Below are 16,636 nucleotides of genomic sequence, written 5' to 3'. Positions count from 1 at the left end.
AAAAAAAAAAAAAAAGAAAAGAAAAAGAAATCCTTTCCTACATTTGGACAATAAAATATATTACCTATATAAGAACAGTGAGCATGTAGCCCAAAAGCCAAAAATGTTTACTGTCTGTACCTTTACGAAAAAGGTTTGCTGATTCATGCTCTGAAGAGTCTCTGAGTTGAAAGTTTTTGTTTTCCCTTGTGGAACATAGTATGGATCTTGTTAGAAAATATTTGATTTAAACATCAAAAAATATTAAGTTAAATAGTTTTTATGAATCGAAGTTTATAGTTTGCTCTTAGGGATATTTATAATTGCATTCAGCAAGTAATGCACTTAGAACTAACTTCAAATAATTCCTTAACTCATGACTGACACCAGTATTAATAAACTCCCCAAACTACACTTTGTAGAACAATTAACGAGAGAAACTCTTCATGTCAGTGAGATGAGGTGACCCTTATTATTGTCTTCTATTTGGCTTGATATATCAGGGATTCTAATGTTTCCTGAATGAATGGATTATTGAAATGACATAGTATACATAAAGTGCTTAGTACACCGACAGCCCCAATAGTAGTAATTATCATTAATAATCAACATATCACCATATATGTTTGTCAGCTACAGTGGCTCAAATGTTGTCATAAATGGATTTTTCTTTTTGGCTTTGAAAAATAATAAATTGTTATTTCAAAAAGAAGCTTTTGATTTTGAAGTTGTTTTTTGACACTTATAGTACTTCGAATTAGAACACCATTTAAACATCTATCAGTTTCTTTTTTAAAATATGTTTTTGGTTGTAGATGGACACAATACCTTTATTTTATTTTTATGTGGTGTTGAGGATTGAAACCAGTGCCTTCCACATGTGAGGTGAGTGCTCTACCATTGAGCTACAACCCCAGCCCCACATCTATTAGTTTTTTAAAAAATGTGTATGAGTGTAGTAGTTGATTTAGACATTTAGTAGTAGTTTACCAATTAAAAAAAATTAAGTTATAGTTATGTACAGAACACCATGTTCAATGAATGAGTTTAATAAAGAGATATAAGATATAAAGTTTCTGTCCTTAAGGACTTTGCAGTATGGCTGGAAGGACAAACATGTACATATAGAAGTTTATAGAAAAATGTTACTGTTTTATTGACTTAGTTTTCCCTTTGTTTTGTACAAATCAGTTTTAAAAAGTCTCTTCCTTTTTACTTCTTTCTTTCTAATATATTTTTTAGTTATTGTTGGACACAATACCTTTATTTTATTTATTTTTATGTGGTGCTGAGATCGAACCCAGCATCTTGCATGTGCTATGTGAGCACTCTACCACTGAGCCACAACCCCAGTCCCCCTTTATACTTCTTTATATACTTATTTAAAAAAATTGTTTTTCGTTGTTGATGGACCTTTATTTTGTTCATTTATTTATACACGGTGCTGAGAATTGATCCCAGTGCCCCAGACATGGTAGGCAAGTGCTCTACCACTGAGCCACAACCCCAGCTCTATATATTTATTTTTTATATTAACTATACCCTTTTGTGCCTGCTTTTTGAACTCAATTCATAGTGGCCTTTTAGAAACTCCCCAATGTACAGATTAGCACAATAACTTCCTTGGCAATGAACTTAGTTTCTATTCCTTATCATTTTCCTTTTCTAAAAATATTAATCACTATACTTGTATACTTTAGTTTTCAAGTATTTAGGTATACTGCTTTTTGGGAGGACAGGGGAAAGTTTAGAAAACCATTAGGAAACTTTAGAAATTGACATTGTCATATCTTACTATTTTTCCAATTATAACTTTGTGAAAGGAATGGTGACAAGGATTCAGCAGTTGGCCATTCATTCAAGATCAAATCTTCTAATCATTCACCCTTTAAAAGAATATAGAATGTCTTTATGTAATAGGACAAGAGAAGAAATGGAAATTATTAAATACATGGAAAATTTTCTAAAAGTCCTTGGTTGCTGACCTTCTAAGAACATTTTTGGCTATTGTGAACTTAAAAAATATTTCAGAATGATTGACTTCTGAGTATGGAAACACTGCAGCTGTCATGGTCACACATGTAACTTGTATTTCTTTTTAAATGTTGACATTTTTATTGTTACTTATGTTAGGTTTTCTTGCCTTTTGTTGAAGTAAGAGGACTCTGGACAATTTTTAGCTGTGGAAAAGAAGCCATCTCTTGAAGAGTTTGATTCTGCCACTTATCATAATCACTTTTATGCCTTAGAATTCACAGGTGTGGGGGAGCCTATGTGTTTTACCTTTTGACCTTCAGATATTTTGGATGAGAGTGAATGCTTTTAAATTTATTATCCAGTTTCCTAATTTTAAAATTTAAGGAGTGAAAGGAAAAGGAGAAAACATCCTTCTGAAAGATAGACCTGATTATTTGTTAGCAGGAGAGCTACTTAGTGAGAGGTGTAAAATTGTTTAATTTTAGTCGTCTCATTGTTTCAAGCCTCCTAGGTCAAAGGGTTTCAGAGAAAGGGGCATAGTCTGATCTCTTGTTACCATCATCAAGCTCCTATCTCTTGTTTTCTTATAGCATTGAAAGTTTCTAATTTTGGTATAAGTAATTATCTTGTTATTATATAAATGTTGAAGCCTCTTTTTGACTGCCACATTCAGTTTTTCCATTTGCAAATAAGATTATACCAACTCTTTTATTTTTAATTAGCTAAATAAGTTGTTTGCAGTGCTGGGAATCAATCCCAGGGCCTTGCACGTGGTAAGCCAGTGCTCTGTTACTGCTAAGCTCCATCCTCAGCTTCTTCAAATCATGTAGATGGAAACTTTAATAGAAGATCATTTCTGAAGAAATAATTCCTCTTTAATATTGCAAACAGTAAGAATCAGCTTTCTTTTTAAATTTCCATCTTGTACTCTACTTGCCTAACTACCATTTTTTAAGGACTCTACCCAAATTCATAAATGGTACAGTGACTTCAGATCACTTTACAACTTAAAAACCAAACAAATATCTATTCGGTATAAAATTAAGCATGGTTTAAATTTTTCTGAATTATGGTTTAAAAAATCAATTTGATGTACCTAAATAAAGCCCCACTAGTGGTAAAAGTTTTCTGAAACTTATTCATCATCTTTTATTTTTGTTGGTACAGCTATTAGCCTGACATTTTAAGATAAGCATAGTATTCATTAGCAAATTCACCATTTTAAAAATTTAAAAGTTTGAATACAAAGTAGAAAGTTATAAAACTATGTAGTTACATCCTTTTTTTTTTGTACCGGGGTTTGAACTCAGGGGCACTCTGCCACTGAGCCACGTCTCCATCCCTTTTTTTGTATTTTTTTTAGAGACAGATTTGCTGAGTTGCTTAGCACCTTACTTTTGCTGAGGCTGGTTTTGAACCTGTGATACTTCTGTCTCAGCCTCCCAAGGTGCTGGGATTATAGGTATGCGCCACTGCTCCTGGAAACATCCCTTTTTAACAGAAAAAAGTTATGCAAAAGAATGTTTATGAAGATTTATAAGTTATATCTAAACTATTAGTGATGGGGAGTTGGTTTAGTTTGTTTCTATATTGTCTGAATATTTGGTCAGAATTAAAAGGTGTAGGTGGTAAACTAAGTGGAGTTAATGTTGTAAAGTGTTACTAACCTAAGTGGAGTTAATGTTGTAAAGTGTTACATCAAAAGTAGGTTTTCTGAGCCCTGAGAAGCAACCGTTTTATTGGATTACTTAGATGCCTGAGGATAATGTATCCATATAGCACAAAATTATTGATGTATTAGGCCCTAGTATTCTAATATTGAAGTGAATTTAACAGTATCACAAGGAAGAAAAATAGTAAAACTGAATAAAAAAAGATTGAAGGTATGAAAAAGTAAACTAATTCTCTACCTGGAGTTAACCTTAATTGTTTAATATATTAATTAATTAATGTGCTCATTGCAAAGACCACAAAAGAATTCACTGAAAATATGATATGATTTGCATTCCATTTTCTCTAAGTTGTTGGATATTGCAACATATGTAACATAAACCACACATCAGCTGTTTCCTGCTTCACTGTTGACAAGAGCCCCATTCATAACTCTTCTTTTTATCCTTTCAGTGAATAAGTAATTATTCAATATAGAAGGCAGGATATTTGGAACTGGCTATTTAATGTGGCAGCACTCTGTAATGAAATCTGCTTTACTAGCAACCTAAGAAGGCAGTGTAACAATTCCAGCATGGCTGTAACTTTATCTGCTTTGACTGACTGTTTATTTGGCACATCAGTGAACCTTTTATCCCAGTGAGTGACAGCTCCAGAAGGGTCACATTTACATCCATTCTATCATGTATTGTAATATTTAATGGCGGACAAGGTTGAGTGAGACTGGGAGTAACTTGAACTTGCTTTTCCGCTGAGTTGAGGCTAAAAGACAGCTTGATCCCAGTTTTGTGGTGTAACATACTATGACTTAGTATTTGTTCATGAAGACTACTCTTACTGATTACAATTTAAAAAAAAAAAGGAAAAAAAACCCAAAAAACCTAAGAACTTCAGTAAGTAGAGTATTTGTTCTACTAAATGAAAACTTTCCAGTACAAACTTTTTTTTTTTTTTTTTAAGGTAGTGTGCTGTTTGCCTTTTTTCCCCCTATCAGTGGCCATTTTCACAGTATTTCTCTTAAATGAAGCTTCATTATCTCTCCTTTGGTGTGATAATTGAGGCTTTAAAGGGAGGAGTTATTAAGAACCCAATAATTCTAATATATAGCATTCAACTTTTTCGACAATTTGGAAATGAGGTAAATATCAGGTAAATATTAGACTTTATTCCTTGTTATATGTGGTGTATTTTAGGAGACATTTACATAACTATTTCCCTGATGAAACTGAATTATAAGTGAAATTGTCCAGGAAGAGCTTTGCCCTATAATACTCTATAATAATTTTTACTGATGGATTTGCATTCCTTGACAGGTAATTGGATTTTCAGGTGTACTTTTTCAGATAAGCAAACTGCTTTTATTTTAAATATTAGTATTTTGCATTTATTTAATACCTTTGCTGGAGAAGAATTTTATTTACTCATTTTTTAGTGATACTTGAGATTTAACTTGATATTTCTGTTCTTTTGTAAACTATATTTAAAGTGCTTTTAAAAACATTGGTGTAATATAAAATATTTTAGTGAGCTATGCTATGAGCAAAAGTATGAATTCTAAATTATAACCACAAGTTCATATGCAACTTAAGCAAAAATTAAAATTATCTTCTTCATTGTCATATAATTTTTATAATTTATGAAAGAAAAGGGTTAAAATATACTTAAAACAGTTGGAATTACAGAGTTAGAGTGATATGTTAGAAACTTTTGAAAGAGGACTAATTTGAAATGAAATTTGTAATTTTTTATTTAATGGCAAGTTTTAGATATTGTAATATCTTGAAATTTCCTTTTTAACAATTGTGATTCATTATTGGTTCTGATTCCGTGAGAGGCTTGACAACATTTTATATGGTAGTCCAGACATTCGTTACCATTTCTTTCCTTCACTACAGCCTCCTGGCCAGTGTTCTAAGTGCTGTTGTTCTGCAAAACAAGGAAACAGTCAAGAGTCTTCAAATACCATTAAGAAGGATCAAGGGGGGAAATTCAAGAGACCCAAAATATATTTTGGGACACGTACACACAAGCAGATCGCTCAGATTACTAAAGAGCTCCGGAGGACAGCATATTCATGGGTGCCAATGACCATTCTTTCCAGCAGGGATCATACTTGTGTCCATCCTGAAGTCATTGGTAACTTCAACAGAAAAGAAAAGTGCATGGAATTTCTGGATGGAAAAAATGTGAGTAAAATTATTTTGTTTTAGAGAAAAAATAAGGCTGAACAGATTCAAATTACTTACAGTATTTTATATGTACTTTTCTAGTGATAATCAAATAACTTATGCAAATCAAATTAAATTGCTAGTATTTTTTGTTTTTTAGTTGTAGATGGCATATACCTTTATTTTGTTTATTTATTTTTTATGCAATTCTGAAGATCAAACCTAGTGCCTCACATGTGTCAGGAAAGTGCCCCACCATTGAGCCACACCCCTAGCCCCAGTGTTAATATTTTTTGAAAAATAGTTTTACCATAAGAAAATTTTCTTTAAGTTTAGAATTATAGATTTTGGTTCTAAAGCTTGCATGTATTTAATTCCTTGAAATTAATTTCCATTGGAGTCAGATGTAATAATTTCTAAATTCCTCTACCAAAAATATATGTGGATGATGTCAGACGAAAAGATTAAAAAGTTTAAATGATTTATTGTATTTAGATCTAATTATTATGTTTTACATGTCAAAAAACCTAAAGAGAAGATGTTTATTTAGGCTATTTCTTAGAAAAAATTTAGAAAATAATTTTAATTGAATGCAAAATATGATTATTCCTGTTTCCTAATTGTAATTAGCACAAACTTCTCTTTTATAAATTATATTAGACTATTGACTTAGAAGATTTCATAAATGCTTTTGAAATTTTCCAGGAAATTAGAATATTGGGTAACTAAAGGCATGATTTTAAAATATTCTTTGAGGTAATATTATTTTGGGAGTCTGTGTTCTAGTATAACTAATTTACTCTAAAGTTGAAGTTGTAAGTAATGAAATTATACTCAGAAATCATTATTGAACCAGTATATGAAATGATATTGTAACAATGATATTGTAACTTATTTTTAAAATTGTTTTGTCTCTCACTACTATTTTATTGGATTGATTTACACAAAAGACTATCAGCTACAGCCCTCACATTATATGATATGATAGTTCACTGCCTACTATATAGTGTGAGTAAATTATTTTGTCTTATGCTTTTCTTTCTCCAATGCTTTTTTTTTTTAAATCAAATGAGAATTTACTCAAGCTTTATTTAGAGCTATTCAAAATATACCTTAATAGATATTCAAAGATTGTGAGATTATAAAATATTAGTTGTAAGGAACTCCAGTGACATATTTGGAGCCAGAAAGAAAATATAGAATTATTGTATCAAAACCATTATTGAAATCCTATAGTTATGTTTATTTCCATGTACATTCTTTCCAACTAAGGAATTGTGACATCTTTTTACTATATATATTTAAAAAGTTCTCTTAGAAGAGAGATGAAAATATTAAAAAGGCAAATGTTAAAAAATATAAATAAAGAAAACATTGTTCATGACCTTCATTGTTAAATAGACATCTTTCTATAATTGGCTACCTGATCCGTTGAATTTCTCAATGACCTGAGTACTTTTTTGGCTATGTATTCTATACAAGAAAATTCATTAGCATTGTTATTTAAAAAAAAATTTAAACTCATTACTGAGAAAATTCTTCTTTTATGAACAAATACATGTGTTATAAAATACCTTGGAAAAAGTCATTAAAAAGTTTAAGATTATAATTTCAAGATAAAGTCTTATATAACGTTCTAGAATACTGTAGCTGGTTTTGTTTTTGATGGATATTCACTCAAGTTTGAAACATGTAAAAATAAAAAGTTTAGAGTTTTTTGTTGACCTTTAGTTTGTCTTCAACAAGTATTTTGTTTTTGAATATTAGTGATATGAATAATTGAAAATACCTGCTTACAGTTTGCCTTGACCTAATTCTGCCTCAGAATGGTACCTCATAGGCATAATGAACATTCTTTTTCTTGTTCCCAAGCCCTCAGACTAATTTGGTATTGTAATGGGGGCCAATTACAAAGTCACCATAGGTGTCTGTGTTTACTATGGCTGAATCACCAAAGAGAAATGATAAATAGATAACTGACAGTTTGAGTGAAAAGAGTTTAAAGTGTGATAACGCTTCAATTGACAGACTCCCCTTAGGGTTGTGTTACACTGCTAAAATGGATGAGCTTTTCTGGTTTTGCTATCAGCCTGCTCAGGGCTCTTTTTAAGTGCCCTCGAAGTATAAACTTTCTGATTTTTTGGCTAGATCAGAAGGCGCATGTGTTTTTGTTCACTGTTAAAGTGCCCTCATACTGGAAAATTATGCACTTGTCTATTAAAGATTAATTTTTATTTCAATTAAGAAAAAATGATTTTAACTAGAACCAGAAATGAGAATAATAAAATAATATCTTAGATATAGAATATCTGTTTTTTGTTAAAATGTAGCCTTATCAGTTCATAATCATAGATTTCCAAGGTATCTTAGTGAACATTTTGTACAAAGATAAGCTTTGGAATTGTCTGAAAGACAAATGGAATTAGAAACGGTGAACATTCAATTTTTAAAATGGTATCATTCATACCAGACTTGGTATTATCATTCATACCAGACTTGGTATGAATGATAATTGGCACATCTCCATGTATCTCTGGATCCTCAAATCACAGAATTTTAGAGCTGAAAGGAACTCAAGAGATGGTATAGTCACTGAGTCAAAAGGAATGTTTAAAATCTGATTCTGTTACTCTTTTGATGCTTAGTCGCATGAAAAAAAATGGGCCCTAAAGTATGCCCAGTCATACAAGTAATTACCAAGAAAGGAGGAACCAGAACTCAAGTTCTTTAACACCTACCCCACTGCTATTTTTTAATCAATCAATCAATCAATTAATTAAATTTTTAGTTGTAGTTGGACCCAGTACCTTTATTTTATTTATTTATTTTTATGTGGTACTGCGGATCAAACCCAGGGCCTCATACCACTGAGCCACAACCCCAGCCCCCCCCACTGCTATTTTGTTTACACTAGAAACAAAACTGAAGGAGTTGTTAAAGTATGGGGAAGTTGACACAGTATAAAGGGGAAAAAAAGAGTAGTAGATGTTAGACAAAGTAAATGAAAAATAATGTAAAAATGAACTAAGTAAATATAGTTAGGAGAGGTCTTTCCTCCTAATTATTTTTAATACTTTGGAGAAGCAGCAGGTACTTTCTCTGAGCATGGCTGAATATAAAACTTTGGAAGTATTAGTCTTCTAGTACTTCTAGTACTAGTCTTTGGGAGTGTCTTGTCTTCTTTGTAGGTTATGAACCTTTTATGGTTTACTCTGTTTCTAGCAATTGGGCATATGAATGTACATAATGTGTGTATGTTTTCAAAACATATTCTCCTTTTGGATGATTCATAGATAATTTGTGTGTGTGTGTGTGTGTGTGTGTGTGTAAATATTTTCACTTGTTAAGGATACACTGGGAGAGATTTTTACTTCAAAATCATCTTTAATTTTTTATTAGTACATGGAATTAGTAGAAATGAAAATGACCTGTTATTCTACCACTTACCATTGAATAATTGAAACAGAAAATTAATGCATGTAAATATGGTTAGAAAATCCAGAATTCTAGAAAAGGATAAAATAAAGAAAGGAATTCCCCTGGCCCCTTAACTGGTTACTTCAAGGAAACTACTGTGAAATTTTATGTGTATTCTGCCAAAACATTTAGAAAATGTATTTGCTATAATATATGCATACTTATTGTTTTTTCTTTTCTTTACTTTTTTTTTTCTTTTGTGGTACTGGGGATTGAACCCAGAGGCACTCTACCACTCAGCTATATCCCCAGGCCTGTGTATCTTTTTATTTTGAGACAGGGTCTCACTAAGTTGGTTAGGGCCTCATTAAATTTCTGAGGATGGGGACTGGGTTGTGGCTCAGCGGTAGAACGCTTGCCTAGCATGTGCGAGACCCTGTGTTCAATCTGCAGCACCACATAAAAAATAAATAAAAATAAAGGTTTAAAAAATTTTTTTTTCTGAGGATGGTCTCAAACTTGCAATTTTCCTGCCTCAGCCTTCTGAGTTTTTGGGATTAAAGGCATGTGCCACTGTATCTGGCTATGCTCATTTATTTAAAATAATAGCTTTATGAACTTAATAATTTTATGCACATTATTCAGTATCTATTTTTCTTCATCAACATGTCTTCAGGAAGCTGAACACATTATCACACAGACAAATCTAACTCGTTTTAGAGTTATAGCTTCTGTGTGAATTTACCATAATTTATTTAACATGTCTGCTGTAGGTGGTAGACATTAGGTTTGTTTTCAGTTTTTTTAATCTGTTAAACAGTACAATTTGTGTGTTTTGTGTACGTATGTATATATTTAGTGTGTGTATAGCATGTATGTATTATATATATATATATATATATTATGTATATGCTATATACATGCACATATATATTAATGGAAAATTTAAAATTTGAAAATTTGACAAATTGCCTGTGTACTTTCTACTATTAGAAGTTTATACTTCTACTAAATGGTGTGTATTTATATTTGTACTAATTTTGTACATTTTTAAATAGTATATAACATACTCTTGCTAGGACTGGGTTTTATCAAACACCTTTTATTATTAATACATGTAATAAAATTTTTTACTTCCAATAATAGAATATAAAATGATCTCAGTATGTAACGAAAGAAATAGAAATTACCATTGAACTTTTTTGTTTTCTTTTTTTTGCAATACTAGGGGTTGAACCCAGAGTTACATCTCCAGTCCATTATTTTATTTATTTCTTTTTTCATTTTGTTTTGAGACATAATCTCACTAAATCTCTGAAGCTGGTCTTGAACTTGTGATCTTCCTACTTCAGCTTCCTGAGTAGCTGGGGTTGAAGGTGTGTGCCACCATGTCCCACGTTGCTGAATTTGTGAATATTCAGGCAAAATAATATTAAATCTTGCTAGAAACTTTGAAAAATACAAATAAAAACAAGAAAATGTTATTCTTCACTTTTAAAATAGACAGATAATAAAAGATAATATCAGTGGTGTTAAGAATATGGAAATAGGCCAAGTAAAATGGAATATAGTTTCTGATAGGTAATTTGGTGATATGCTTTCAAGAAACCTAAAAATGCTTTATTATTTTTGATCCCATAATGCCATTTCTAAAAATATGTACTAAGAAATATTATTGTACTGTCATGTGTAACTAATTAAAACAAAAAAAAATTTTAAAAAGTTATTGCACATTAAAAAAAAAAAGAAATGGGCATGAGGTAATTTACTGCATTATTTTTAAAGCAGAAATTGATAATAGTCTAAATGTCTGGTAATAAGGAAACTGATTAATGAACTATGACACATTAATTTAACATATACAGATATGTTAAATTAATATCTATTATATATGAGTATATGTGTATCTATATACATATGTGTGTGCATATATACATACATATATATTTATATACATGTATTTATATAGCAATAAAACAATACCTGGCATTATAAGAGCAACTTTCTGACCATCTTTAATAAATAAGCAGAGGAAAATAATAAAAAATATTTATTTATTTTGGTTAGACTGTTAATAATCCTCAGTTCCTGGGGAAAATTTTATTCTTATTGTAGCATTGAATTGCATTGTAGAGATATATCATTAAATAACATGTATAGAAGAAATACAAAATAAAATACATCAAAATGTTAATAGTACATTTTTTGTGTGATGGAATTATAATTTAGGAGTTTGGGGGATATCCTTTTGTATTTTCTTTTTTTTTTAATTTTTTTTTTATTGGTTGTTCAAAACATTATAAAGCTCTTGACATATCATATTTCATACATTAGATTCAAGTTGGTTATGAACTCCCAATTTTACCCCAAATACAGATTGCAGAATCACATCGGTTACACATCCACATTTTTACATAATGCCCTATTAGTAACTGTTGTATTCTTTTGTATTTTCTGATTTTTTTTGTAATGATCTTAAGTTTATCTCCCAAAATGTTCCAGCCTATCTTTCTTCCTTCTCATTTATATTTGAATACTATTACACAACTCAAAATTGATCCCCAGCACCACACACACAAAAGGGTACAAAAGAGTCTATAGAGAAAAATCATTCCTATGCCAGTGCCCAAGTTCCTTCATTCTCTTCCTTAAAAGCAACAAGTGACATCATTTTTCTTTGCCTTCCAGAAATATTTTATTCCTAATATCACTTTAGTCAAAACAAAGCCACAACAAACATAATTAAAAAATATTTTTTTAAAGTGAATATGGGATATCAGGAATTTAGCTTATCAGGAGCTATGTCTCCACTACTATTGAGTCAACTACTATTGTTTCTTTAAAATGGTTGTGATTGTAGCCAGATGTGGTGGTAACAGCTAACAGGAGGGTGAGGCAAGAGAATTATTTGAGCCCTGGAGTATGGGCAACATAGAGGGACCTCATCTCTTAGCAACAAGCGAATATGAAGTTCCAGTTTTAAATATGGGGTTTCATAAAACATTGTGGTTTTAACAGTGTTCCTAGAATTCTGAAATGAACTAATTTTTTCCTTCTATCCCAATATTGGTTCATATTTTGATTATGAATATTTGTTTTTAGGGAAAATCCTGCTATTTCTATCATGGTGTTCATAAAATTAGTGATCAACACACATTACAGACTCTTCATGGGATGTGCAAAGCCTGGGATATAGAAGAACTTGTAAGCCTGGGGAAAAAACTAAAGGCATGCCCATATTACACAGCTCGAGAACTGATAGGAGATGCTGACATCGTCTTTTGTCCCTATAACTATCTTCTAGATGCACAAATAAGGGAAAGTGTGAGTATATATGTAAAAAAAATAGAACTTTTTTTTTCTACTTAAGAGGATATAAATGTTGAATGCAAAACTTTTAGATATTTTAATGTCTTTGTTTTTTTATATTCAGATTCTGTTAATATATTTACATAAAGAGTACTAAAAACATATTCTAAGGTGTATTAAAAACTGAATTTTAGATCTTTTAATTTTCAAAATAACATCAATTTTAAGGATTTAGGGATTGAAGTGGGATTATAGCAGGGTTTAGCAGTAGACATTTTGGGTTGAAAATTCTTTATTGTGGGGGGTTGTCTTGTTTATTGTAAAGTGTTTGGTAGCATCCCAGGTTTTACCTACTAGATGTTAGTACTATCCCTACAGTCGTGACCATCAAAAATGCCTCCAGATGTTGCCAGTTGTCCCCATTTAAGACCCATTTATATCCAACTTTCCATTCTAATGAATAGTCAGAATTATTTAAAATTTTGTTTCTGAAAAAATATGTTTTGATGAACTTGTATTAAGAGAATGCACATACTATGAAAATTAGGTATTTTGAGCTTTTGAGAAATGAACTTCAGATTCTATTTGCTTTGTTCTTAGAGAAATTCAGTTACAACAGATAAAACAAAAAGTAAATAACTTGATATACTGAAATGTTATTTCTTTCTTTAGGTTTGACTCTACTTACTAGCTTTCTATTTCTTTAAGTTTAAAATTAAGTGGTATTGTGTTTGCCACCCCTACTGGTACCCCTGTGATCCTACCTCTTATTGGTTGCCTTTTTTTTTTTTTTTTTGGTACCAGTGATTGAACGCAGGGACGCTTAACTACTGAGCCCCATCCCCAGCTCTCTTTTGTATTTTATTTAGAGACAGGGTCTCACGAGTTGCTTAGTGCCTCGCTTTTACTGAGGCTGCCTTTGATCTCATGATCCTCCTGCCTCAGCCTCCCCAGCTGCTGGGATTACAGGTGTGAGCCACTGCACCAGACTATTGGTTGCCTTTTAACTCATTGTCTTCCTTCAGAGCCATTGTTGTATCAATGCTAGACCAGTCGTCGTCTTCTTTTTTTGTCATATCCTTTCCTAACTTAAAAATCTTAAAGGACAAATAAAAAATGATCCTTATCTCAGTGGAGTTCCCATTCTCATAATCAGGCAGACCAGTGGATAAAATTATTATCTGAAACAAATGCTTGAATAATGGCACATAGAAAATGCTATGGAGCATAATGGAAGAAGTAATTAATTTTTCAAAGAATGACAAGTTTTAAAAATTCCCTTTGGAATTCAAATGTGATGAATAAGAATACCTATAGAATTATGGGATTATGTGAGTAGAATTATTAAAGAAATTATTTTTTTTTAAAGATGAAATAATCTAAGTACATTTATAAGCTCTGAGAAGGTATACAGAGAATGACAGATCAGAGGGGAGAAAGTATGTAAATTGTAAGTGAAGCAATAAATTCCTTTAATCTAAATTGGAAAAAAAAAAAATCTCCCGTTGCTCTCTTTGCTCTGGGATGAAGTCCATATTTGTTAGATTGACATTCAAGATACTTTTCCAGACAGCTCTACTAAAATACTCAACTCGAACCCTTCAAAAATTGTCTTACAGAGGCTGGGGTTGTGGCTCGGTGGCAGAGTGCTTGCCTACCATGTGCGAGGCACTGGGTTCAATTCTCAGCACCACATATAAATGAATAAAACAAAGGTCCATTGACAACTAAAAAATTTTTTTAAAAAATTATCTTACAGTTCCCTGAAGATACCTTGTTCTTTCCTATGTGTCTTGTTTTGATGATACCTCTGTTGAAGTATAATGCTGTGCCCTTTCTTTCTTTGTCCTAATCCAAATGCTCATTTTTAAATGCTTTTATTATTACATTATAGTTATATACAATAGTTGTGTTTATTTTGACATAATCATATATGCATCATGCATGGAATTTAGTTTGCTCCATTTCAGTCCTCAGTGCAGCCTCTTTCCCTCCCCTCCTTACTCCCCCATCTTCCTTCCTTCTGCTATCCTCCTTCTTCTACTCTACTGGCATTTATTTATTAATAATTGGTGCTTTATAGATATACATAAAGATGGAATTCATTGTAGTATATTTATATGTGTACATAGCATAACTTTGTCAGTTTCATTCTGCATTTCCTTCCCTTTCCTGTCCTTCCTCTCTCTCCCTGGATCTCCTCCTACTCCACTGATCTTCCCTCTGTCTTTATGATATCCAACTCTGCCTTCTCTTTTTCCCTCTTACTTTGCTCTAGATTCTGCATAAGAGAGAAAACATTCAACTCTTGATTTTCTGAGTCTGGCTTATTTTACTTAGTGTGATGTTCTTCAGTTTCATTCATTTACCAACAAATACTATAATTTCATTCTTATTTATGGCCAAGTAAAATTCCATTGTGTATTTATACCACATTTTCTTAATCCATTCATCTCTTGCCAGGCACTTGGGCTGGTTATTGTGAACTGTGCTGCTATAAACATTGATGTGCCTGTTTCACTAGAGTATGCTGGTTTTAGTTCTTGTGGAAAAATTTGAAGAGTAGGATAGCTAAGTAGTATTATGAATCTATTCCTGTTCTTTTGAGGAATTCCTATGCTGCTTTTCATAGTAGTTGTACTAATTTGTAGTCCTACCAGCAGTATTCCAGTGTACCTTTTCCCTCTCATTCTTGCCAGCATTAATTTTTTTGTAGTGATGATTGCCTTTCTATCTGGGGTGAGGTGGCAATGTAGTTTTGATTTGCATTTACCTGGTTGCTAGGGTGCACATTTTTTCACATATTTGTTGGTGATCTGTATTTTTTCTTTGAAAAAATATCTGTTTAGTTCTTTTGCCCATTTATTGATTGGGCTATTTGTGAGGGGTTTTTTTTTGTGTGTGTTAAGTTTTCTGGGTTCTTCATATATTCTCATTATTAATTCCCTATCAGAAGAGTAGCTGGCAAAGATTTTTTTCCATTCTGTAGCCTCTTTCTTCATCCCCTTCATCATTTCCTTTGCTGTGCAGAAGCTTTTTAATTTGATGCTGTCTCACTTATGGGTTCTTGATTTTATTTCTTGAGCTTTAGGGGTCTTTTTAAGGAAATCATGCCTGCGCCAAGGTGTTGGAGTGTTGAGGTTTTTCTTCTAGTAGTTGCAAGTTTCTGTTATAATTCTTAAGTCTTTGGTCTGCTTTGATTTGATTTTTGTGCAGAGGGAGAGTTAGGGACCTAGTTTCATTCTTCTGCATATGGATATCCAGTTTTCTCAGCACCATTTGTTTAAAAGGCTTTTCTCCAACATGTATTTTTAGCAGCTTTGTCAAGTATCAAATGACTGTAACTATGTGGGTGTGCTGTGTGTCTTCTATTCTATTGGTCTTCGTGTCTGTTTTGATACTGGTACCATGCTGTTTTTTGTCACTACAGCTCTGTTGTATAATTTGAGATCAGGTATTGTGATGCCTCCAGCATCACTTTTCTTGCTCAGGATTGCTTTGTATATTTTGAGTCTTTTATTCTACTAAATGAATTTTAGGACTGTGTTTTCTAGTTCTGTGAAGAATATCTTTGGTATTTCGATGAGATTGCATTGAATCTGTATAATAGTTTTGGTAATAGGGCCACCAATTCCTCATAATTAAAACCCCCAGTCTATTTTGTATTCTTCCATGATTCTTTATCAGTCATTTCAGCTCTGTGTGTATTATTATTGTCTCAGAATATTATTATTATCTCATTGGCAATTGCTTTTTGGCATTTCCTTGTTGTATTATTAGTCAGGACTCATTTCAATTGCAGGTGACATGAACCCAACTTAAAAAGTTTACAAAAATATCTAACTCCTCTTTTTGTGATGACTTTATTGTCAGACAAGCTCTTTTCTTGTGGGAAGAAAGATAACCATAAGCAGCTAGCTTATCTAGAGAAAAGAACATGCCCTTTTATTTGTCTCTTCAAATTTTTATGGTTGGCCCTGGATTGAATTACATTCCTTGACCAAGTCACTGTGACAATAGAGGGATGGAATATGTTATTTAACCCCTAGGTTATGAGCCTTACCCCTGTTGTGAAAATGGTGATGTCCCTTATTACAAATTGTCCTACCAGCATC

General features: G+C 31.9%; 1 protein-coding gene across 6 annotated transcripts in view; it reads left to right on the top strand.

Moving 5' to 3' along the window:
- Brip1 (BRCA1 interacting helicase 1) overlaps positions 1 to 16,636 on the top strand; it is a 160,861-nt gene that overhangs the window by 38,676 nt on the left and 105,549 nt on the right. For all 6 annotated transcript variants that reach the window (XM_048788186.1, XM_048788195.1, XM_048788181.1 and 3 more), the window contains 2 exons: positions 5,523 to 5,813; positions 12,315 to 12,536. In XM_048788186.1, coding sequence (XP_048644143.1) covers positions 5,523 to 5,813; positions 12,315 to 12,536 — 513 coding nt within the window. The remainder of the gene's footprint in view (positions 1 to 5,522; positions 5,814 to 12,314; positions 12,537 to 16,636) is intronic.

Source organism: Marmota marmota, unplaced genomic scaffold (assembly GCF_001458135.2).
Source record: "Marmota marmota marmota unplaced genomic scaffold, marMar, whole genome shotgun sequence".
Lineage (NCBI taxonomy): Eukaryota > Metazoa > Chordata > Mammalia > Rodentia > Sciuridae > Marmota > Marmota marmota.
This window is presented reverse-complemented; position numbering and strand designations above follow the sequence as displayed.